Source organism: Rattus rattus, chromosome 7, assembly GCF_011064425.1.
Source record: "Rattus rattus isolate New Zealand chromosome 7, Rrattus_CSIRO_v1, whole genome shotgun sequence".
In the NCBI taxonomy this organism is placed as follows: Eukaryota; Metazoa; Chordata; class Mammalia; order Rodentia; family Muridae; genus Rattus; species Rattus rattus.
Window position 1 is genome coordinate 23,747,967 of NC_046160.1, and position 24,667 is coordinate 23,772,633.

General features: G+C 45.7%; 2 protein-coding genes and 1 pseudogene across 2 annotated transcripts in view; 1 reads left to right on the forward strand and 2 right to left on the reverse strand.

The window, feature by feature from the left end:
* The window catches only part of Drc1 (dynein regulatory complex subunit 1), a 35,771-nt gene extending 30,642 nt beyond the window's left edge, over nt 1–5,129 (reverse strand). The window contains exon 1 of the mRNA XM_032909048.1: nt 4,936–5,129. Coding sequence (XP_032764939.1) covers nt 4,936–5,090 — 155 coding nt within the window. The 5' untranslated portion in view covers nt 5,091–5,129. The remainder of the gene's footprint in view (nt 1–4,935) is intronic.
* On the forward strand, nt 2,933–3,373 carry LOC116906009 (annotated as a pseudogene).
* A 12,109-nt stretch (nt 5,130–17,238) lies between the features above and the next one.
* Selenoi (selenoprotein I) overlaps nt 17,239–24,667 on the reverse strand; it is a 41,855-nt gene continuing 34,426 nt past the window's right edge. Inside the window, exon 10 of the mRNA XM_032909049.1 lies at nt 17,239–23,156. Coding sequence (XP_032764940.1) covers nt 23,058–23,156 — 99 coding nt within the window. The 3' untranslated portion in view covers nt 17,239–23,057. The remainder of the gene's footprint in view (nt 23,157–24,667) is intronic.

The window sequence follows — 24,667 nt, forward strand, 5'->3', positions numbered from 1 at the left end:
ACCCTTCGCTCCTCCGGAAAGAACACTGTTGTCTCCTTCTACTAAGACACTGCCAGACTACGGTAGCTGTACTCTCATCCCCACCTCAAACTTCCTACCTTGGCTGTCAGTCCCTTAATTAATAACCAAGTCTGTCCAAATACTCCCAGCTATTCCATGGACCAGAGATTGGGGGTTCCGGAAGGAAAGTGATTTCGGTCCAGATCTGCTATAAATTCTCACCAGGTTTCTGTTTCAATCCCTTTGTTGCTTTAATTTCCCAACCTGGGCACTGTGCTGGCCAATATGGCGACCTCGGACCACACATGTCTAATAGGTCTTTGAAATGAGGGGTGACCAGACTAGCATGAGCTATGAGTTTAAAGCACACCCTCAGGGCTGGAGAGATGGCTCAGTAGCTGACAAAACTTGCTCTTGCAGAGGATCTGGGTTCAGGTCTCAGCACCCACATGCCATCCAACTGTTCACAACCCTGGTTCCAGGGATTTGATTCCCTCTTCTGATCTCCTCGGGCACAAGGCATGTGTGTGGTGCACATGCGTTCATTCAGGCAAAGTCAGCATACACGTAAGATAAAATAAAGAAATCTAAAACAACAAAAAAAAAAAAAAAACCAAAAGACAAAAACTACCCACTAGGGACTGGGAAAACAAACAGGAGGACCTGCATTCGAACCTCCACACAGAAGCTGGACAAGGTAGAACTTTGTTAGCCTGTTTTATTATTCTTGGTTTCCTTGTGGCTGGGTCTCTTTATGTAGCTCAGGATGGCCTGGAACTCTTGACCCGTCTGCTTCAGCTTCCTAAGTATTCATGGTACTGGCTCATTTTCCTCACTCAGAAAGTTTGTGGGCACTCCTCTGTTCTTGGTATTCTGAACTTTCGCAGTGACGTGCTTTGAAATGGACCCTTTCTTCTCCCGTGGAAAGGTGACTTGTACTCGCCTGATGTGATTGTCATCCCAGAGGCTTGCTGCTGAGTAAGCTCACCCTCTCTAGCTCTCTCTGAGCTCTGGCTGGCTGGTTTAACTCAGCCAAACGCCTCTCCAGGCTGACTGATTCTATCTGGCTTCTCTCAGCTTCTCACTGAATTGCTCTGCCTGGCCTCACACTAACTCTGGCGATTCATTCTAATCTTTCGTTTGACTTAGTCTCTGGCTTCAGCTGCCTCTGCTGCCCTGTACTGAACTGCGTGAACTCACACCAAACTCAGCTCCCCTGCGCTGCACTGCACTCACTGTGCTGACTCCCACCTGACTGACTCTCTCTTTCCTTGCACTGCTTTTGAATAGTTTCTCTTTCCTGTGCCATTATTTTGAGAGTTGGGCGTATCCTACCTCTGACTCACCCTGTCAAATCTTTCTCTGATTCACCACTTTGTCTGCCCTTCGATTAGACATCACTTTCAAACATGGCTGTTTCCTCCTACGAAACTAAGTTTACCTTAAAGATGTGTACTAAGGTTGTGTCTGTATTCCAGCCAGAGGGGTAAGTGTGCGGCATGTCTGGACCCTAGCTGCATCACACAGGCCTAGGTCTTTGGATACGATCCCTTGCCAGAACAGCCACATTGCTAGATTAAAAATCCCTCTACACTTCCCTCCCTCCTTCCCTCCTCCCTTCCTTCCTCCCTTCCTCCTTCCCTCCTTTTTCTTCTTTTTTTCCCCCTTTCTCCGCTCTCCCTTCCATTCCCCTCCTTCCTCTTGTGCTGGGAATTGGCACATGAAAGATCACTGAGACACACACCTCCCTTTACCTGGAGTAGGCCCATTTCCTCCATTGTGCTGAACAGTTTATTATATTATTATTATTATTATTATTATTATTATTATTACTACTACAGGTGTTTTGCCTACATGTATGTCTGTGTACCATGTGCCTGCTTAGTGTCCACAGAAGCTAGAAGAGAGCATTGGATCCCCTGGAACTGGAGTTAGAGACAGTTGTGAACTTCTATGGGGTATTAAAAACCAAACCCAGTTCCTCTGAAAGAACGGTCACTGCTCTTAACCACTTCTCCAGGCCTCTTTCATGTTTTTTTTTTTTGTCTTGTTTTTGAGACAAGGTTTCATTGTGCTGCCCTGGCTGGCCTCAAACTCCTTATTTTGACCAGCCGGCCTCAAACTCAGAGATGCCTGCCTTCTGCCTCCCAAGAGCTAGGGCTATAGGAAAATGCCACCATATCTAATGACTCCTATCTTTTTAAAAAATATTTACCTATTATTCATTTGCGTGTGTGCGTGCATGTGCACTCAAACCATGCCCCCCCCACACACACACACAGAGGTCACACTGTCTTCTGCTCAAAAAAGCCAATCAGAAGTATCTATCAGATTCAACTTCAAATTTTATCCTGAGTTCATCTGCTTCTCTCTAGATCATTGCCACAGAGTTCAGGCCAATCCCGAGCCTCACCAGAACCAGAGTAACTGTCTTCTCCCCGCCCAGGTCTCCTCAGCCACACCTCCTCCAGCCCCAGTGAGCTGAGTAATTTGAACATGAAAGCGACCCCCTACCCATCAAGAAAGTGGCCTTAATTTTTTTTCTTTTTTCTTTTTTCTTTTTCCCCTGAGCTGAGGACCAAACCCAGGGCCTTGCTCTACCACTGAGCTAAATCCCCAACCCCTGTGGCCTTAATTTTGATCAGACATTATCATAGACTGTTATCACACCCAATAAATGTCCCCGATCCCAACCCCTACACCCCTACAAGACCGAGTTTCTCTGTGTAGCCCTGGCTGTCCTGGAACTCTCTCTTGTAGTCCAGACTGGCCTCCAACTCAGAGATCCTCCTGCCTCTGCCTCCCAAGTGCTGGGATTAAAGCTGTGTGCCATCACGCCTGACAATAAATGTCTCACTATAACCTAGCTCAGTGCCTCCTTTTGAAGCTGGTTCCTGCTTCCCGTCCGGGCCGCCATTGGAGAGCAGCAGCCATGGCCCTGCGCTACCCCATGACCGTGGGCCTCAACAAGGGCTACAGGTGATGGAAGAATATCAGCAAGCCAAGACACAAACGATGCTGCGGGCGCCTCACCAAGCACACCAAGTTCATGAGGGACATGATCCGGGAGGTGTGCGGCTTTACTGCCCACGAGTGGCGCGCCATGGAGTTGCTCAAAGTGTCCAAGGACAAGCGCGCACTCAAGTTCATCAAGAAGAGGGTAGGCGGGGTTGGGGATTTAGCTCAGTGGTAGAGCGCTTGCCTAGCAAGCGCAAGGCCCTGAGTTCGGTCCCCAGCTCCGGAAAAAAAGAAGAAGAAGAAAAAAAAAAAAGAAGAAGAAGAGGTAGGCATGCACATCCGTGCTGAGAGAAAGCGGGAGGAGCTGAGTCACCTGCTGGCAGCCATGAGGAAGGCGGTGGTCAAGAAGGATTGATGAACCCTCCCCCATTCTTACAAAAAAGAAGGGAGGAGGAGGAGGAGGAGGAGGAGGAGGAGGAGGAGGAGGAGGAGGAGGAGGAGGAGGAGGAGGAGGAGGAGGAGCAGCTGGTTCCTTCTCAAGCTGGCTTCAGGTCCCTTTGCTGTCCTTGTCATAGCTCATAGTCATAACGACACTTGCTTAACCTACACTTTAATTTGTCTTCTCTCCCTCATTAGAATACGAACTTCCTGCACATCAACTCAATTCCCAGTCTCCTTGTTAAAGGCCACATTCACCGACCACTTTGGAGATGGAGAAATGTGGCATCATTTGGAGCCAAGTAGAAGGACAGACAAGAGTCCAGTTCACCTGTCAGCCAAAGACAGCAGCAACAGACAAGCAAACCAAGGATGCTCCCGCCTTGCCCAGTTCCTGAACCATCCCCAGTTCTCATCCCAGAATCTCCTAACTAAAGAGCTGGCAGGGATCCCAAGAGGAAGAGCATGGAACACAATGGCAAATACATAGTGTAATGATGCTCCTAACCCTTCCCCAAGGGGACTGATGGCCATCAGGGAAACGCCGGGGAAGGAGATACCCAGACGGTGTTAGGATGATTAAAAACAGATCTGAGTTACCACGATACTTAGACATGCTAACCAGATCATGGCTTGCCCAACCAGGATGGAGGCACCCAGACCCCCAAAACTAAAAATGGAGTGAATGGCTTAGAAGTTGAAGAACTGTCCCATGAAGTCTGGTGACCAATGAACAAGAGTTCTCATCTTGTGGAAGCCAAATGGATGTCTTTTAAACTGCGCCTAAGCTAATAAAGACACCAAGGCCTAGGGAGCGTGGTGGGGATGCAAGTGTGGTGGCCCCCATGACACCCCCTCCTAACTCAGGTCTGGCACTTGCAATACCTGGAGGGAGTCTAGACAACGGTCTTCGGTTTCTGCAAGCACAAACAAGCAGCTGCCCATCTTTGCTAGGCTGTCGTGGCCTTAGGCCCAGTGAGTGTGGCCACTAATTGAAATGAAAACTTTTACTCTTATTTTATTTTTATTTTGAGGCATCAAGTCCTTCCTATGTAGTCCAGGCTAGCCCTGACCTCAAAGAGATCTGCCCTGCCTCTGCCTTTTAAGTACTGGGATTAAAGGCATAAGCCACTAAACCAGGCTTTGTTCTGTTTAATTTTTTTTTTTTTAATTTCAAAATGGATCAAGGCATTCACCTTTGCGTGAAACATACAACCACACATGCTCACTGGCTGTGGTAATTGTCCTGACCTTTGTTATAAGGTATTCTCAGTAGATTGGAGATAACCGACTCTTTGACAGTTCACGGTCCATTAAATCAGGTCACAAACTATAGCCTCTGGACTAAAGCTGACCTAGAACTTTTTATTTTTATTTTTAAATATTGGGACAAGGTCCTGCTGTGTAGCCCTAGCTGTCCCAAAACTCACTGCCTGAATGTTGTAAAAGAAACGTTTTCCTGCTCACACCCAGGGAATACACACACACTGGGCTTGGCACTCGGCACTCCCCACCCCACCATCCTGCCACCGAGCTCACCGCCTTCTGGCTTCCTGGCGGGCAGCGATGCGAAGGCGCCGGGCCTGGATTCGCTCCTGCGGGTTATCCGAATTCACCGAGGGCCCGAGAATTGGGGGAGCTAAGTGTTCTTCCCCATTCTGCTCTAGGACCCCAATGCTTCCTGATGGATTCATGGCGGCGACCCACTGGCAGCTCCGCCTGGACCAGCAGCCCGGTTGCTAGGAACAAGCCGTTGCCAAGGGAAAGCAGTCACCTGACCCATCGCTGGCTAGCTGTCGCGAGGGCGCTCGGGTCCAGCTTCTTTGTAACGCACTAAGAATTGTATATTTTAATCCCAGATGTGGACTTTATTCCCCTTGCCTGAAGTTGGTTTGGAAGGGTTGACCTGACTCCACGAAGGCAGCTAGAACAAGCCGCACCTCATCTCTTTCCGAAAGCCCAATTTAGCATCCACTTCCCGAATGAACATTCCTACAAGGCACTTTTCCTCCAAAATAACTGAGTACCTGCAACATGAAAAGCATTGCACTAAAGCTAGGAACAGTGCTTCCTTTCCTCAAGCACAGTGGGAGACCACCTCAGCCCGTTGCGTTTTTTGGAAGTGTGAATCCAAGTACGTTCATCGTTCATCGTCTGTAGCCAGGAGGGTGCAGGAGAATGGTTCGGAAGGAAGTAACCCAGGACACCACCGCTCTCTTAAAGCATCTGTCTGCAGAGGGTGGCTGGGGGGAAGACATTATTCCTTAGGTATCCTGTGCCCCTTGTCAACAAAAATAATGTTCTGGGGCCAGAGAGATGGCTCGGCAGTTAATGTTTCTTGCCAAATAGAGTTCAATCCTTTAGGCTCACACTGTGGAAAAAGAGGCAGTTCTGACATGTTGTCCTCTGACTGTCACATGCTGCAGTGGCACATGAGCAGATAAAAACATACATGTAAAAAGTGTTCTCATTAAAAATTAAAACCATGAATACATAGGCGAATGCCAGCAGCAATCCACTGAACTGAGATCGGGACCCCCGTTGAAGGAATCAGAGAAAGGTCTGGAAGAGCTTGAAGGGGCTTGAGGCCTCATATGAACAACAATGCCAACCAACCAGAGCTTCCAGGGACTAAGCCACTACCAAAGACTATACATGGACTGACCCTGGACTCTGACCTCATAGGTAGCAATGAATATCCTAGTAAGAGCACCAGTGGAAGGGGAAGCCCTGGGTCCTGCCAAGACTGAACCCCCAGTGAACGTGATTGTTGGGGGAAGGGCGGTAATGGGGGGAGGGTGGGGAGGGGAAGCACATATAGAAGGGGAGGGGGGAGGATGGAAGGGGATGTTGGCCCAGAAACTGGGAAGGGGAATAATAATCGAAATGAAAATAAGAAATACTCAAGTTAATAAAGATAAAAAAAATTAAAACCATGCCTGTGGGCTTATGGTATGGCCCAATGGTAAAGAATTTGCCTACACCAGCAAGTGGGTCGGTTCGTGGAAGCACTATGGGCAGGACACACAAAACAAAACAAAAACCCCTCTCCTGTAACCCTGGCACTGAGGAATGTGTTCCAGGTCATCCTGGGCTTCAGAATGAGGCCCTGTCTCTAAACGAAATGAATTAAAATAAGAAGTGTAAAGCCCTACACAGTAACAACAACAACAACAACAATTTTACCCAGAAGTGCAGACATGGTGGTTCATAATCAGCCCTCTGGGAGGCTGAGATAGGAAGACTATAGCCTGGGCTACATTTCAAGACACTATCCCAAAAGCAAACCACTCAAGAGTTTTATTTTGTAGCACTGGAGACTGAACCTGGGGACTTATACCCGCTAGATATTCCTTGGCTTAGTGCTGATGAGGGGGTTTCATGTCTCAGGGAAACTGCAATGCAAGAGCGGGTGAGCTAAAACCTAATCCTCCACAATGGGAAGGCCCAGAAAACGCACCCTTCCCTAATCCTATAAGATGCAAAACGGTGAGAGGGGCTCCACACGTTTGAAGAGCTTTGTTGTCTGCCCTTCTGCTTGTGCCTGACCTCAGGGTTGGAGATGCTGCTGCTCAATTGAACGAATTAAAGGCAATGGGTTTAATTGGGCACTAAGGTAGTAGGGGCCAGTAGCAACAAAGAGTCACCAGAAGCAAGATGATTGTAGTTATATGGGCAGAGTAGACAAAACAATGTTCATAATGGTATACCTCCTAATGGTCAGCAGAGACAAGATGCATTTTATAACAGCATGACCATGACTCATACCGACCTTCGGTACAGGCTAGTCATGGTGTTTCCAGGCAGGAAATGGATAGGAAGCCTACTGCATTTGCTTGATATGAATCAGAAAAAAAAAAATCCTCAAAACAAATGAAAGAAAGGCTATATTCATTCGATTCTTGCAAAAGGCAATCTTGGCCAGTTTGCAGACCCAGAACCCCTTGAATGAAGGGGTAGCCAGGTTTCCATAAGGAAGGACTTTCATAAGACCCCTAAGAGTTTCACTGTTAGCCTTTCTCCAGTTCTTCCCCAGAGGGACCTACAGCTTTTTACAAGGCCATACACTGGGGGAAAGGAAAGGATCAAAGTTTCCAGGATCTATTGAATACTGGTTCTTAATTGATGCTGACACTGGGAAATCCCAAGAAACATGATGGCCCACCAGTAAAAGTAGGAGGTCAGGTGATTGATGGAGTTTGGGCTAATGTCCGACTCACAGTAGGTCCAGCAGGTCCCTGAACACATCCTGTGGTTATCTCCCCAGTTCCAGAATGTATAATTGGGATAGATATACTTACAAGGTGGCAGAATTCTCACATTGGTTCCCTGACCTGTGGAGTGAGGGCTATTATGGTTTGAAAGGCTAAATGGAAGCCTTTAGAGTTGCCTCAGCCAAAGAAAATAGTGAATCAAAACCAGTATTGTATCACTGGAGGAAATGCAGAATTTAGTGCCATGTCACGCCCGCCTCGTCTGGCAAGGAAGACGCAACACCGTCGGATCCTTGTCAACAGCCTTTATTGCAGGACACCTTCATTGCTGATACGGGGACCACGAGCGGCAAATTCGCTCGCCTTATATACACAACAGTATGCTAATAATCTCTCAGGGATTGGTGGGGCACGGGTCACCCCACTATCACCCCACTATCACCCCACTACTTGTCCTCCAGGGATTGGCAAAGAACGAATCACCTCACCTCACCGCCCCTCATTAGCATATTAATGGCCAACTGACACCAGGTGCAAAACCTGCGCATGCGCAGTACCGTCGTTCACCACTGGAGGGTGCCCTACAGTGCCACCATCGAGGACTTGAAAGATGCAGGGGTGGTGGTTCCCACAACATTTCCCTTCAACACTCCTCTCTCTCTCTCTCTCTCTCTCTCTCTCTCTCTCTCTCTCTCTCTCTCTCTCTCTCTCTCTCTCTCTCTCTCTCCAGTGCAGAAGACAGATGGATCATGGGGAATGACACCTAACTATCAAAAACTCAGTCAGGTAGTAACTGATTGCAGCTGCTGTCCGGATGTAGCAAATTCACACGTCTCCCGGGACCTGGTACGCAGCTATTGACCTAGCGAATTCCTTCTTCTCAGTACCTGTCCATAAAGACCACCAGAAGCAATTTGCTTTTGGTTAGCAAAACTAGCAATATACCTTTACAATTTTGCCTCAGTGATATATTAACTCTCCTGCCCTGTGTCATAACTTAGTTAGAAGTGATTTTTAAAATTATTTATTAAATGTGTGTGAGTATACTGTAAGCTGTCTTCAGACCCACCAGAAGAGGGCATCAGCTCCCACTATAGGTGGTTGTGAATCACCATGTGGTTGCTGGGAATTAAACTCAGGACCTCTGGAAGAGCAGTCAGTGCTCTTAACCACTGAGCCATCTCTCTAAACCTAGAAGGGATCTTGGTTGTTTCACACTGGTGCACTACATTGATGGCACCGGGCTGATTCATTGGTAACACATAAGCATATCAGAGGAGGGGAAATAAATCCAACCAAAATTCAAAGGCCTTTTACCTCAGTGAAATTCTTAAGAGTCCAAATGGAACTGGTATATATGTGACCGGGCCCAAGCGGGTCCTGAAGGCACAAGCAAGTTACATGAAGAAGTTGCCCAAACGCCTATGGTCTCTATTCCTGTTACGATGCCATCTGCTGCCAAGCATGCGCCTATAGCCTGTTGCGGTGTTCCCTATGATGGCTGACTGAAGAAGAGGAGACTAGGGCCTGGTTTACTGACGGCTCTGCACGTCATGCAGGCTCCACCCAGAAGTGGACAGTTGCAGCCTTACAACCCCTTTCTGGGACAACCCTGAAAGATACTGTTAAAAGGGGAATCTTCGGGGTTGGGGATTTAGCTCAGTAGTAGAGCGCTTGCCTAGGAAGCACAAGGCCCTGGGTTCGGTCCCCAGCTCCAAAAAAAGAACCAAAAAAAAAAAAAAAAGTGGAATCTTCATGGTGGGCAGAACTTAAGGCAGTACACATGGATTACAGTTTGTTTGGAAGAAAAAAATTGGCCAGATGTACAATTATTCACCGACTCCTGGGCTGTACCCAACAGATTGGCTGGATGGTCAGGGCCTTGGGAAGATCATGATTGGAAAATTGGTGAGAAAGACAACTGGGGAAGAAGTGTGTGGAGAGATCTCTCCGAACGGGCAAAGAAAGTGAAGGTCTTTGTACGCCATGTAGACGCTCATCAAAAGACGACTTCGGACAGACATTCGGTAGTCCATTAGATAGGCTGTTCTGTTCTCTGGAGGGTCAGCCATTCCTGTCACTGCCCAATGGGCACACGCACAAGGGTCACAGTGGCAGAGATGGGGAGCATGCATGAGCTCAACAACATGGACTTCCGCTCGCCAAGGCTGACCTGGCCACGGCTGCTGCTGAATGCCACATCTGTCCATAGCAGAGACCAACCGCGCTACTCCCCAGGGTGACCAGCCAGCAACCGAGTGGCAGGGTGACCACACTGGACACTTTCCCTGTGGAAAGGATATTTTGCCCTTACTGGAGTATATCCTTATTCTAGTTATGGATTTGCCTTTCCTGCACATACTGGTCTGCCAAAACCACCCTCGGTGGACTTACAGAATGCCTTATCCACCATCATGGTATTCCACGCAGTACTGCTTCTGATCAAGGAACTCATTTCACAGCCAGAGAAGTATGGCAGTGGGCCCATGACCGTGGAATCCATTGGCTGTACCGTGTTCCTGAAGCAGCTGGTCTGATAGAAAGAGGGAATGGCCTTTTGAAGACACGATTAGAGCTCCAATCAGATGGCAACTGCCTGGAGGGCTGGGGCAGGGGTCTTCAGAAGGCAGTAAATGCTGGGAACAGCATAGGATGACAGGGACTGCCAGCAGTAGGCCCGTGGCAGTTCCTTGTAAAGAGAGTAGTGTCTGGGACCCTAGAAGCAGGAGACACATCCCTCCAGGGGACCCGCCATCTGAAATAAGAGGCTGCCAGCAGTAGGCCGGGATGGAGACATCTCAGTAGCCCACAGCAGCTCTTTGTAAAAAGTTTGTTCTCATTTCTCCTAACCTTAGCCCTGGACAATGGCTGTATAGATTTCATTTGTGCATGACTGCCTTTCATTTGTGCAGTTGGCCTTGTTGTACATAATTATTCTATTATATCTGACTTTCCTTCTTCTTTCTCCTTCTGCTCTGGTGAATTCTGTGAAACTAGATGTTCCTTGATGTTATGATTCTTAAACAATTGGAAATTGAGGCATAGGGGCACAGCACAGCACAGCCCTAATGGCCCAGGTGCATGCTGTGTGTTCTCATCTTGGCAACAATGTAATAACTGCACAATAGGAGTTCCAGATTAATGCTTGACTTGCAAAGAAACTTTAAAGAAATTATTAGAAAATTAATTAGAGGGGTTGGGGATTTAGCTTAGTGGTAGAGCGCTTGCCTAGGAAGCACAAGGCCCTGGGTTCAGTCCCCAGCTCTGAAAAAAAGAACCAAAAAATAAAAAATAAAAGAAAAAAGAAAATTAATTAGAGCCAACATTGAGACCAAGAAAGGAAAAAGTTATTGAAGTTAGGAAATAAGTTTTACATAACATTTGAGACTGGTTTCTGGATAAGGAAGTATAGAATATATAAAATTATATACTAGTAAAACTAAATCAAAATACTGAGACTCTTACGAGAGTCATTGTGTGCAAGGAACAGAAAGCTTGCGGAACCACTGAGCTAAGGGTTAACTTGATTCTTTCTGGCCACCGCCTGGCAGCTTTGCCCACGTCATTTATCATAGAGCTTCACAGGAAAATGCAAGTAGCTGACCTCGGAGCTTTGAGCTCTGAAGTATAATAAGTTAAAAGTGAAAGTTTAATGATAAGTTTGCAATTGTTATTATTTTGGCCACAGGTCTGGGAATAGAGGAAGCTTGAAACTTTGGGGAAACAATTGTAATTCTTTTTTTTTTTTTTTTTCTTTTTTTCAGAGCTGGGGACCGAACCCAGGGCCTTGCGCTTGCTAGGCAAGCGCTCTACCACTGATCTAAATCCCCAACCCCACAATTGTAATTCTTAATTCTTTGTAGGATGTGGTTATTTTTTTGAATTTGATTTGGCAATGATTATACAATGTCTTTTTTCTACCTCCTTTGGATTATCAATAAAAGACTGGGGCAAGAGAAAGGCTAGAGAGTGAATGAGGGAGCGAATGTGAGAGCGAATGAGAGAGCGAATGAGAGAGCATGAGAAGAGCATGTGCAGAGTGAGTGAAGAGAGAATGCGAGGTGTGTATGAAGATTGTGTGTGTGAGTGAAAGGAGAGTGCACGTGGTGTGTGTGCGATATGTGTGAGGTGTGTGTGTGAAGAGTGTGTGTGACTATGAAAGGGTAATGAACAGAGGTGTGCATGAGTGTGGGAGTTCGAGAAAAGAAAAGCACAATAGAAAAAAGCAGAGTGTGCAAGAGAACGCAGTGTGTGCAGCCTCGAGCTGTGAGTGAGGAGGGGAGATGGGGGTGGGGAGGGAGAGGGAGAGGGAGAGAAAGGAGAGAGGGAGGGAGAGAAACTTTTTTTTTTTTTTTTTTTTTTTTTTTTTTTGGTTCTTTTTTTTTTTTGGAGTTGGGGATCGAACCAGGGCCTTGCGCTTCCTAGGTAAGCGCTCTACCGTGAGCTAAATCCCAGCCCCGGAGAAAACTTTTAAGCTGTGAAATTGTCTGTCAGTTTGTACCCAAAAAGTAGTCTGTGGGGGTTGGGGATTTGGCTCAGTGGTAGAGCGCTTGCCTAGCAAGCGCAAGGCCCTGGGTTCAGTCCCCAGCTCCGAAAAAAAGAAAAGAGAAAAAAAAATGTAGTCTGTTTATATTTATTATGTGCCTTCCAGATATCCCTGCTTCCAATTGAGAACTCCGATCCTGTGCTGAGGCTGGACCCCGGCAAGTACTTGCTTTGAATCAGAGCCTGATAATATGGTGTGGTTTCTCCCATAGCCAGGATCCAGAGATTCAGGAATCAAGGGGTAGAGAACACTCCACTATCACTCCTAGGGACCCTCTAGGAAATTTTTTTGCTTCCTTTTCCCACAACCCTAAATTCTGCTGGCCTAGAAGTTTTGGTGTCAGAGGATAGAGTGTTCCTGCCAAGAGCCACAACAAACCTTCCATTGAACTGGAATCCCAGACTTCCCCCTGGTCACTTTAGGCTTTTAATGCTCTTAAACCAACAGGGCTAAGAAAGAAAGAACAGTGTTTGGAGGGGTGAGAGATCCAAATTGCCATTGGGAAATTGGATTACCTTTTCACAATTGAGGCTAGAAGGATTATGTCTGAAGTACAGGATATCCTTTACGTTATCTCTTGGTACTAAACTGTCCTGTGATTAAAGTCCACGAGAAATTACAACAGCTCAATCCAGGCAGGACGGCAAAGGGCACAGGCCCATCAGGAATGAAGACATGGGCCACTTCTCCAGGAAGAGCCAAGACCCTCTGAGGTGTTTGCGGAGGGTGGAGGAAATATAGAAAGGGTGGTAGAGGAAGGAAGTTATAAATACCATCTAGGCCACGTGACCAGTTGCAGAAACAAAGATTGTAACTGACGTGTGTGCTTCTGTTTGGATTTTGTCAAGAAATGCTTTTGAGCAGATGGGTTTTTTCCCCCAATTTTTTCCCCCTCCGGAGCTGGGGACCGAACCCAGGGTCTTGCGCTTGCTAGGCAAGCGCTCTACCACTGAGCTAAATCCCCAACCCCCTTTCCCCAATTTCTTTAACATCAATTAAGAGAATGTCAATGGTTATCATATTTAAGTTTGAGACACTAAAAGGATGTCCCCAAGAGATGCCACCAACTCTAAATTTACAATGTGTATGCAGTTATATGAGGGACAGTTGTGTTAGGCGTTATTATGACCTGGTTGCTTTCATTTGGACATGAGATAGGATTTGTGTCACATTGACAAGGGGTGCATTTAATAAACTTTCGGGATCAAGAAATGGAGGGCACACCCGTGACCCAGATCTTAAGGCTGGACGACTCAAGTTTTTGTTCCAGGTATTGAGACACACCTTTAGTCTGGACCAGTTTCTGCTGGAAGCCCATATAAGGACATGGGAGAAGGAAGGTTTTGCTCTCTGCCTGCTTGCCCTCACCTTGCTAGAACATCCATTAGAGCCTACTTCAGGATTCTAGCTTATACAGAAAACAAGCTGAGACGCCCAGTCTTGTGGGACTGAGCGACAACTAGATTCTTGGATTTTCCATTCACAGCCAGTCATTGTTAGTAGAACTGCAGCCTGTAAGTCACGCCAATAAATTCTATATATGTATGTATTTATACACATATTTAAACATATGGAGAAAAATATCTCTATCTCTATTTATAGTATATATAGAGAAAATAGATTCACGATTCATCCCATGGTATCTGTGCATATATATACATATACATACATATATATATCTTTATCTATCTATATCTCTCTATATATAGATAGAGAAAGGAAAGAGGAGGGAGAGAGGGAAAGGGAGGGGGAGGGGAAGGGAGAGGAGGGAGGGAGGGAAAGCAAGATTCACTCCCCGAGTCCTATGGCTCTAGAGAACCCTAACTCCCAGTTTTTTTGCTGTTTGGCCATTGACAACTTTTAGATCTCATTCCTTTCTTCTCCATATTTGGGACAGCTGTTTTAAAACGGAAGTTGGAGGTACAGTTCAGTGAAATTGCATTTGCCTAGTATGTACAAGGCTCTGGATTCACCCCCTAGAATTCCAAACAAGCAAAAGATAACATGGTGCAGCAGAAGACACGGTTCAGCTATGAAGAGCTCGTCCAGAGGACCTGAGTTCAGTTCCCCATATTCACATTGAGTGGCTCGAAACTGCACGTAACCCCAGATCCACATGATCTCCCCTTCTAGCTTCTGTGTTGTGACCCTCCCTGTCCCTGGGTACTGTTGACCGATATTGGTCCACAAGGACAAAGGGAGGTGTTTGGAAGCCCTGTGAGTACCTGTAACAAATGAAGACAGTAGATCAGCTGTAGATCAACTTTACCTGATGATTCAAGGCTTATAGTTTTGGTGGATGGAGCAGCGGGTTGAAACATTCAAGATGGGCAAAGGTCATTGGCTGAAGGCTTACAGCACCGAAATGCCTCATTAGCATGGGGAAGCAAGGTCAAGGGGAAGCCCTGCCAGTGAAGGGAGCCCTCCATATTGCACTGAGCCCCAGAAGGCTATCCAGACAATGATAGACTTCGACCTTAACTAGCAGGACATCACTTCGTGCATGCGTGTACACACACCTACTTTATAATGGGGTGGGTGGGGGTCATATGTGTCTGTAACTTCTGCACTGAGGAACCTAAGGTAGGGGTGATTTCAAGGCCAGCTTATGCTCTGTGGTAGACTAAGTGTGACCTCACTCATTACAGTTTTGTTTTTGTTTGTATGGGACAGAGTGTTCTACAGAAAGACCAAGACAGCCCAGGGGGCTTTAGAAAAGGTCTTTGCCCTGCTGACTGACCAGCATCCAGTATCTGCTCCTCGTAGCTTCCAAAGGCAGAGGACTATTCTGAGAAACACCTTTGAACAATAAATTCACAGAAGGAAAACACTTAGGAAACTTCCACAAAGGGGATGGATAACTGGGAAGTCCTTCGACTGGGACCGGTGGCTCACCACGGGGGTAACTTGCTACAACAGACTGACAGCTGTTCAGAGATTAATTCAGGAAAGATCTAGATGCCCAAATGGTCAGTCCTTGTATCAATGAAATCGACAGCAGTCAGGAAAAAGGTTTGGCTCTCCAGTTGTCACAGGCTGCACGTGAAACAGTAAGGACCATGTTGGCGTCCTTGCCATCCTCATCACTGGCAAGGATACAGTCCAATACCCGGGCTCTCTGTGAAGGGCACTGTCCCTGCTAGGCTTCCACTAATATTTCAAGGATAACACATCAGTGGATATCCTGAAACCCTATCATGATGCAGGTACCTGCTTGTAGGGACCAGGTCTTAACCTGGTTGGGCAGCTCGCTGTGCAGTGGGCACCTGATTTACACAAGTCTGGGGACCCCTAAGTCCCCAGCTGCAGGCGTCATAACACAGAGTTTTGTCTGTTGATGTAGGCAGGGTCTTACAGGGTCTGGCTAGCTTGGTGTTCGCTCACATTGTAGGTAAAGGTGGGCTTTGACCTCCAGGCAATCCCCCAGCTCTGGGATGAGAGGTATGCAACACCACAACCAGCCGTTGGGCTTATTTGCAGGTTTCAGGGACAGCGGGGACTACACATTGGTCATAATTCCACATCTGTATGCTCATACTGAATTACCTTATTGGAGTTTGGGGAGGCCAGAAAACCCATCAAACCCTTAGAATCTTCTTGGTTTATTTGTATATCCCAATCTATGTAAATTTTTTAAAATCTTTAAAAATTTTTTTTTACTTGTTCACTTCTGCTCACTGCTCCCCTCCCATAATCCTTCCCCCAACCCCCTTCCCCTTCTCCTCTGAGCAGGTGGGGGCTCCCACCTTGGTGTCCCTCCCACCTTGGCACTTTGAGTCTCTGCGAAGCTGGGTGCTTCTTCTCCCACTGAGGCTGGACCTAGGCCTCCCCGCTCATATGTAGCAGATGTGTAATTTCTGTAAATCTTACCAATTAGATTTCCAGAAGGGAATCTTTATCCAATTTTAATATCTTTAAAGTAGGAAGGGAGGTGGGGTGGGGTGGAGAGATAGATGGCTCAGTGGTTATGAACACTGACTGCTCTTCCAGAGGTTCTGAGTTCAAACCACATGGTGGCTCACAACCGTCTGTAATGGGATCGGATGCCCTCTTCTGGTGTGTCTGAAGACAGAGACCATGTATGTGCTTGCATACATAAGATAAATAGATCTTAAAAAAAAAAAAAAGTATGAGTGGACCAGAAGATGCTCAGGGGGTAAAAGTGCTTGCACGCCGCCAAGCCCGGCCTCTTGAGTTCCATCCATGGGACTCCCATAGCAGAAAAAGAACAAAGGCCACAGATTGTCTTGCCACCAACAAGTGGGCACTGGCACAACTCTGCTGCCAATAAATGGATGTTTAAAACTTAAGTGTGAGGCAAGGAGCCAGAGGAGCCATATCAGAATTTGGACAACAACCGAAAGGTTTGTTTTTTTAACTTAAACTAGAGGGTGGGGGGGGTGTAGATCAGCTGGTAGAGAGCCTGCCTGGCAAACATGAAATCCTAGGTTCGAGTCCCCGCACTGGCTGTGGTGACACATGACTATGATCTTAGTGCCCAGCAAGTAAGGCCAAGAGGCTCTGAAGTTCAGTCATCTTCAGCTACAAGGTATTTGAGGCCAGCCCGGGCAACATGAGACCCTGTCTTTAAAAAGTTAATAAAGATGGTAAAATGATTAGAAAAACCAAGTGTGGTTATTATTTCCACACTTTCCCCAAGGAATCAAGTGTTGCCATCCCCTGTCTGGTACTGAAAGTCACACCAGGATGGTCTTCGGAAGCAAGCTGATCTTTTTATACCCAACCAGCAATCACCAGAGCAACAACCCCCTTCGTAGGGCAAGCAATGTGGTTCAGCTGGGTCCCCAACACACTCTAAACCAGGCCTGGTGGAAGGCCAGTGAGGGCAGGAGGAACAAGATCAGAAAGCAAAGGTCATCTCGGGACCAATGCAGCTAAATAACTCTTATCTAAAAAAAACAAAAACAAAAACAAAAACAAACAAACAAACAAAACCCCAAACCAAACAAGACCCATACTCTTGTGCTTTAATGCATGACTGGCTCTGCACTGAGCAGCTTTCTGTTACAGTGCCTCCCCCTCTGCATCTACCAAGGACCAAAAGAGACAACTTGAAAACAATTAAAAGGATTTAAAAATTATTTATTTTTTATTACAATAAATATTTATCAATAAAGAATTAAACCATTGAAAACTAAAACCTACTGCCTTAAAGTTGGAGTCCATAGCAGCAGACACAAACATAAAATCCAGTTGAAAGGTCAAGGGTCAAGGTTTCTAGACTCTGGTGACAACAGTCAGGTCCTGATTATATGGACTAATGACGGGGAACGGTAACACAGAGAATGCAGAACCCACACTCAAACAACCCAGAGTATGCTACTATACATCGAACCACAAGACTTGGAACATTCTGGTGAAGTGAAGCAGGCTCAGAGCTCTGCTTCAGCAAGATCAAGTATCTCCCAGATGGCGTCCACAGGCAAACTGCTCCCAAAGCTCCTCCCAGCCGAGAGATGGCCTGGCAGACCCAGAAACCTCAACCCCAAAGATAATAGCCAGCGCTTTCGAAACCAGTCTTTCTGGCTCCAGGTTCCCTGGTGAAAGGGACGTGGAACTGGATATACTTGGAGGGCTTTCTCAGGGCCGAGATAACCTGGAGGGGAAGGGTCACGGTTCCAGGGGGGACGTGGCTTCAGATGTGAGCCATGGGCACACCGAGCCCACACAAAGCAACAGGTTAATGAGGGTTGCCACCTGGCTGAGAATCAAGGGCAAACTCTATTAGATCCCTTATCAGATACATACGGAGAACAGGTGTACACAGTGAACGTGTAAACATAGAGCACATGGGACCGGAGGAAATAAATGCTAATTTAACACGGCAACACAGCCTAATTTAATACAGGCCAACTACAACTGACGCACTCGAAAGGGGAAGGATCTTATGTCCTCTTTTTCTTCCTCTCTGGTATCTTTCTCATTCTTTGCGGCAAACACACCCCACCTGCTCTAGTGACGGTTTTTAAGTATCTGGGAAGAAATTTTACTCTTGCTTCAGAAGACTACAGAGAGTCTACCCATAAAGGCACCACATTAAACTCTCAGCCACAGTCCCTGCTGCCTGTTCAAAGCATAGGCCATAAACTCTCACTCAAGAAAGCAGGACTGTATTTTCTTCAGCTGCCACCCACTTAATGCACCATGAGGCAAGAAGGGCAAGAGCATGTGGCTTCCCATGTACCTTGGTCATTATTGTCTTCCATTCTGCCCAAAAAGGTTTTTTTTTTTTTTTTCTTTTTTTTCGGAGCTGGGGACCGAACCCAGGGCCTTGCGTTTGCTAGGCAAGCGCTCTACCACTGAGCTAAACCCCCAACCCCGGGATTTTTTTTTTAAACTGAAATTCTGAGTTCAATGCTGAATTCTGCTCCCTTGGGACATTTTGAAATGAGCTAACCATTAGACATAACTGAGTCTTTGTCTCTGGAATGGCTGCTCTGATAAAGCTATCTGAAGGTTAACATGGGACAGCAGAGTTGGTGAGCAGCTCTGATGCTCACTACTATAGACTTACAGAAATCTCTACAGGTGAGCGCTGCAGCCAAGGGTGCTTACCAAGAATATCACAATCGAGAATCCATGGAGGATTATTTCTGTTTACAAAGAAACCCACTCCAGCTCTTATTTTGTTACCCAAAGAAACTGCTTAAAAGATCTTAGCTAGCATGATAGAAAACATCCGCGGTACTTGGTCATTCCCTGGCCTCACCACTATCTTTGATTTCCGTTTTAGTGCTACTGAAAGGGCACTCACTGGTCCTATTTTAGACTCTCAGTGGCCACGGTCCAACTACCATAAAAGCAGCTGGACTCTCTGACTCCATCCAGCTCTCTAAGAATGATTTTCTGAAAGGGAAGACAAGAATCTAAAAGCCCGGAACAACCTTTCTGTTCTGCCCAATGGTATTTGCCTAGAGACAAGCCCCTGTCAATTACTCCAAAATCTGTCCTGGGAACCTGGTCTTCCTCACGGAATGAACAAAACTCTTTGCTCAAGCTGCTTGTGGGAGGAGACTAAATGTCACAATTCCTTCTGCTACCCTAAACGTGAGCTCAGCAGATATCTATAAAAAGAATATATCCCTGCTTAAAAGGCAGCAGATAGTAACTAGCGAGCAAAGCATGTGACAACATGCAGGTTAGAAAGTAAGTTACACTTAGTTTGTAAAACACTGGAAATAAATCAGCTAGCAAGTCCAATCCCCACAGCCCATCACAGACACATCACTGTCTCTCTCTCTGGAAAAGTTAGACCACCATGATTTACCACATACCCTGAGGTTACTGCCTGTTGTGATGTCAGCCATTTGTCCCACTGTCAAAGACAATTTAGAAACAAAAACAGAGAAACAAAACACCTAATATATACAAAATCCATTGGGCTACATAGGAAAGGAAAAGCAGAAATTTACACTAGTTTTTCAAATTCGTAGAGCATCATGCATCTAAGTTTAGCAGCGATTAACCACTTTACTGTTTAGGACTGTCGCTTTAAATGCAAAGGGCATCAGTGCATCGTGCTAGGTTAAGATTCTTTCTGGAAGGCTGTCGCAGAGCAGCAAACTACGATACGATCACTCACCCACAGTGAGTGTTCAAGACAGGGCATGCTGCTTAAAATGACATTTCATTGGACAAAGAAAACTCTGGCCTGACATCACAGAGTTCCTAAAGAGGGCTTGATCAAATCCAGAAGTCAGTCACGAAGACAGCGTCTGGAACACAAGCATCTCCACAACCAATTCCATCTCTCTATCTGTTTCTGGCTAATTTGGAGACCCAGAGTTAAAGCTGCAGACCTCAGGGTAACCTTCTCTAGGGTTGTTCCCAGTCCTTCACCAGCCAAGATATTAAAGGCATTCACCATATCAACATGGCAACATCTGGCTGCAACCAAGCCAGGACACAGTGAGCTGTTTCTGTCCTCGGTGTTGGCTCACTGTGAGGAGTTACAAGTAGATTTCAAGTTACATTTTAAAGAGACAAAGGAGTCCTGGACTTAAACACCTCCAAATGACCTATTTACTCTCCATAGTTCATGGAATTGAAGTTGGCTTCAGGAAGCAAAGTGCCTTCCTACCCCTTCTGATTACAACATATTCCCTTAATGTAATTTAGCGTGTGCTAACCTCAGATGCACACCTCTCTTCCACCACCTCGGGAGCGAGCAAACGGCCTATTAGCAGTGCTAATAAACCATGCACAACATCTCCTGTTCGAAATTGGAATTAGAAGTATTTCAATCATAAACACTAAAATGCCAAGTGAACGGTTATATTTTTACTTCAAAGTTACTCTGTTGCTCTAAAACCTATAAACTCTATTAGTATTTTTTGAAGCAAAGACAGTGATTAGGACAATTTCAAACAGTGGACTGCGATAGGATATAAGTATCATTGAAAGGTCAGGCAGCAGCCTCTATCCAAGTATTATTAATGTTGTATCCCACACCCTCTCAAATACAGGGATGTTATTTTCTGAAAAGCTTGAATGGGCTTTTTCATACCATAACCTGAAAAGAAACTTCTGACTGACAGTGTCCGTCTGTAGTGTGGGTGGATCCAGCAGCATCGAAATGCAAACGCATGGCCTGGGTCAGGCCCTTTATTCCTCAAGTACTGAGAGCAAAGTGCTTATGCTCCCAAAAGCCTGCAGTACCTTTTACATTGGGAAAGTATACAGGAAGGGGGTGACGGACACACAGAGCTCCTGACAGTCAAGCCCTGCATCTGCTACGACAAATGGGCCCATCAAGATGGCCGTCAGGACGCAGGGCGTGAGCAGCCAGGAGGGATGCGAGGCCACAGGATTCTGAGACACGGCTCACTTCCACTCCCCCTTGACAGCAGCCTCCTCTTCTATTCGACAGTGTCGACAAAACTAACCAGAAACAGAATTCCTCACTATCACAGAGGCAGGTGTAAAAAAAAAAAAAAAAGGCACAAAACATTTTTTTAAAATCTACTTGATGCAATAAAAACAACACACATTTTGGAGAAAAAAAAAAAGCCCCAAAATTATAGGACATGATTCTTCAGTCTACTATACAAGGTGAAGAAAGCCTGTGGTCCAAATTCATTATTTTATAAATATTTATCGGTCATTTTCCTTTATACAAATGAATATTTTTGTGTACAAGGTCAAGAAAACAGTAGAATGATTAGCCAAACACCTAACAAGTCAGGCAGAACACGAGGTGCACAGACCGGTTATCATCACATAACTGGCTCACCTTCCCGCCTCCATGATGGTAATCGACTAACCAGCATTTTCCACATCAACTTCTCATCAAGTTTTGCTTCCATTGTTTTGTCTCAGAGAATGTCCCCAACACACGTAAGCCTTACAGACAACTGAAGCCAAGCACAGGTCTGTAAGCCAGCTCCTCCACTCACTTCCAACAGCCTGGATGCCAATGATTACAATTTCAAAATGTTTCCGTGAAGTATCAATGGTTTTGGTTTTGTTTGTTTGTTTTTTTTTTACAAAGCAGCAGACAGATGTTCAACAAAGGAATGAGCTACAACATTTAAGGATGGTTACATTCATAGATAAATAAGAGTTACGAATTTAATTACATATCAACACAGCGGTGCCTATGTTATCCAAGTGCAACCTGTCCAAAAAAAAGGGTTTAAGACACACTCTTCATTTAAGCACAAACTTCATTCAGTGGAAAATAAAATCAGCAAGTAAATTTCACCACCACCAAACTAAATAAAGACAAAGTCCAAAGGAAGGAAATATCCACATTCATAAAAAGGTGTGATTTATAAATAACCACAATACAGCGGAAGGGATTTTTTTTTTATGTTGTCAGTAAACCTCAAAAATTATTTTGAGTCATATTAAGGGAGTAAATACTCAGTAAGGCATATATATCAAAAGTTTTCTTCAAATAGGGAGGTGGGTAGTTAGGACAAAGAGACTATCTCTCTGCTTTATTCTGTGTGAGAATAAAAACCACAGCACCTCACCCCCAGGAGAGAATGAAAGTAAGAAAAGACTGGGCAGACAGGGTCAGGATACTAACTGTGGATGCTCAACGTGGAGTTCTGAGACTCCTAACTCCAGCTTAGATTTCCTCTCACAAGGTACTTTATCTATATCCTCACAAGTGAGTGCGCAAGACGGGGACTGTCGTGTGTATTCTTAGAAATCACAGCTATAGGCACCCAATCCCAGCAATGCACTGCTGACAGAGGACCTGCCCAATGAGACAATGAACTATGCCACACTGGCCAGCTGTGGTTACAACCCGCTCTCTGCTGAGCAACAGCAGAGCATTTCACTCTAGAAGATTAATCACTTGTCAGGATTCAGCTACAGCAAGAGGCAGGAATACTCGATGACCGCCACAGCAGGGGAAGGCGAGTCACCGGAGAACAACCAGGGTTTGGCAACTGTACACTGTTCTGGAGTCCCTGGCATCTCTGGCTGAACAGACTTTTTTGACGCTTTCTACATTAAATTTGGGCTATCATTCCCACAGCTATAGACCTGCCATAAATTATCAGATGCTAAGAAAGGCTGTGGCTGTCTGAATGTTATTAGTGTTCCTGAATCAATCTGGGGACTTTAAACATAAAAGTAAATCATCTTCTACTCTGTAGGAGTCAAAATGTATGGACTCATGAATCTAGGAACATTAGCTGGTTTAATGTACACTGTGCTTAACCAAATGTCTCGTGGTTCTGTAAAAAAATAAAATAAAATAAGCTGGGAGTTAGAAAGTCCGAAATTCCACAAGCTCAGCCCATGCTTTGTTCTTCCGTCCACACAGCGCACACTGAGATCCCATGTCTGTCAAGCAGATCCGTTTAGGTCAATGGTGATGGATGAAGTATTTACACGCATCTATTTACAGTACTTCCTCAAGATTACGGACCGATACTCTTCTCTTCCAGTCCTAGTCAATCTGAGTTTGGTTTCCTCAATGAAAAAGGATAAATCTGAAAATGTCGGCTCAGCTGCTTTACCTACAGAAAACCAGAACACAAGACAGTGACAAGCATGGACCACATCTGGGAACATGTGAGAGAATTCACCTCTGCAGACAGTAACTTACTGCCACAAATAAAACAGTTCTGTGGGACCAGATTCTAGTCCTCCTGTGAGCCTTCTAGAACAGACAAATAACACACTCAAAACTACTGCAAACTACAGGGTTACCTGACCGAGACCAGCTAGGTCAGGTACAGAAAATGACTATCTTGGTCCCTGAGAGTCCGTATTTAGCATCTTATAAAAACTCTGCTGGGCAGTCCTTTCTAGCCTGGATAAAGCCTGTGGATCTGAAGGCCACTTTGCTGGTATATCGCCGGCAGGAGACCGTTCTTTGGTACTTCTCATTTACATGTTAGTAGTTCAAGTCAAGATTTTATGTAGCAAACTGCACAAAGTCGGACAAAAAAAGATGCTCTTTCTGTTAGCATGCTTATTTTCCAGGTTTCTTAAACTTCGTTTTTTAAAGTTTAATTATTTATGTCTATGGGTATTAGCTGTGTGTGTGTGTGTGTGTGTGTGTGTGTGTGTGTGTGTGTGTGTATGTGTTCACATGTGTTCAGTGCCCATAAAGGCCAGAAGAGGGCATCTGACCCCCTGGAACTGGAGTTACAGATGGCCGTGAGCCTTCATGTGGGTGCTGGGAATCACACCCAATGAAGAGTGGCCAGGGCGCTTAACCACTGGGCCTGCTCCCCTGCTCCCCATTTTCTTTTTACATTTACTTATTTGGGGGCAGGGGGCACATGTCTGCCATGACACGGATGTGGAGGCCAGAGGACAAAGCACAGGGACTAGTTCTCTCCTTCCAAGGGGAGATGCTAAGATTACACTTGGGCAGGCACAATTGGGAGCAAGTAGCCACTTTATGGGCCCCATGAGAACTTTATTTTTATGTATTATTGTTGTGTATGTGTATGGTACACGTGTGCTATGTCACACACGTGGATGTGTGGAGATGAGAGGACAACTCTGTGAAGTTAGCTCTCCCCATCTTTATGTGGTTTCAGGGATCAAACCCTGGTTATCATATCAGGCTTTGAGGGCAACATCCTTCACCTGCTGGGATATGACCCTTTCTTTCCTGGGTTACCTTTGGTTAGGGTGTGTGCTCACAGCAGTGGAAACCCTAAGATACTGACTGCCTTATAACAACTCTCACAGGATCAGGAAGACAGAGGAGTGTTGCAAACCAAAGTTATCTGTTTTCCCCAAATTAACTCAGGAAGCAATAAAAATGTCCTAGGATCAAAGAAGCAGAGAAACAGAAACTAATGGGATTATCTGGTCCCACAGAAAGAACAGAACTGTTTTCGCAATTAAAAAAAACCACTTACACAATGAGTTAGAATAAGAACTAACTCCCCATAACCACTCAGTTAAAAGCCATTTGTGGTTGCTATAACATAAGCACCATCACCCATGCCTTAGGCCTGCCCTCCACCTTCCCAGTGCTGCACTGAGCAACCCTCTGCAGTTCCCCACC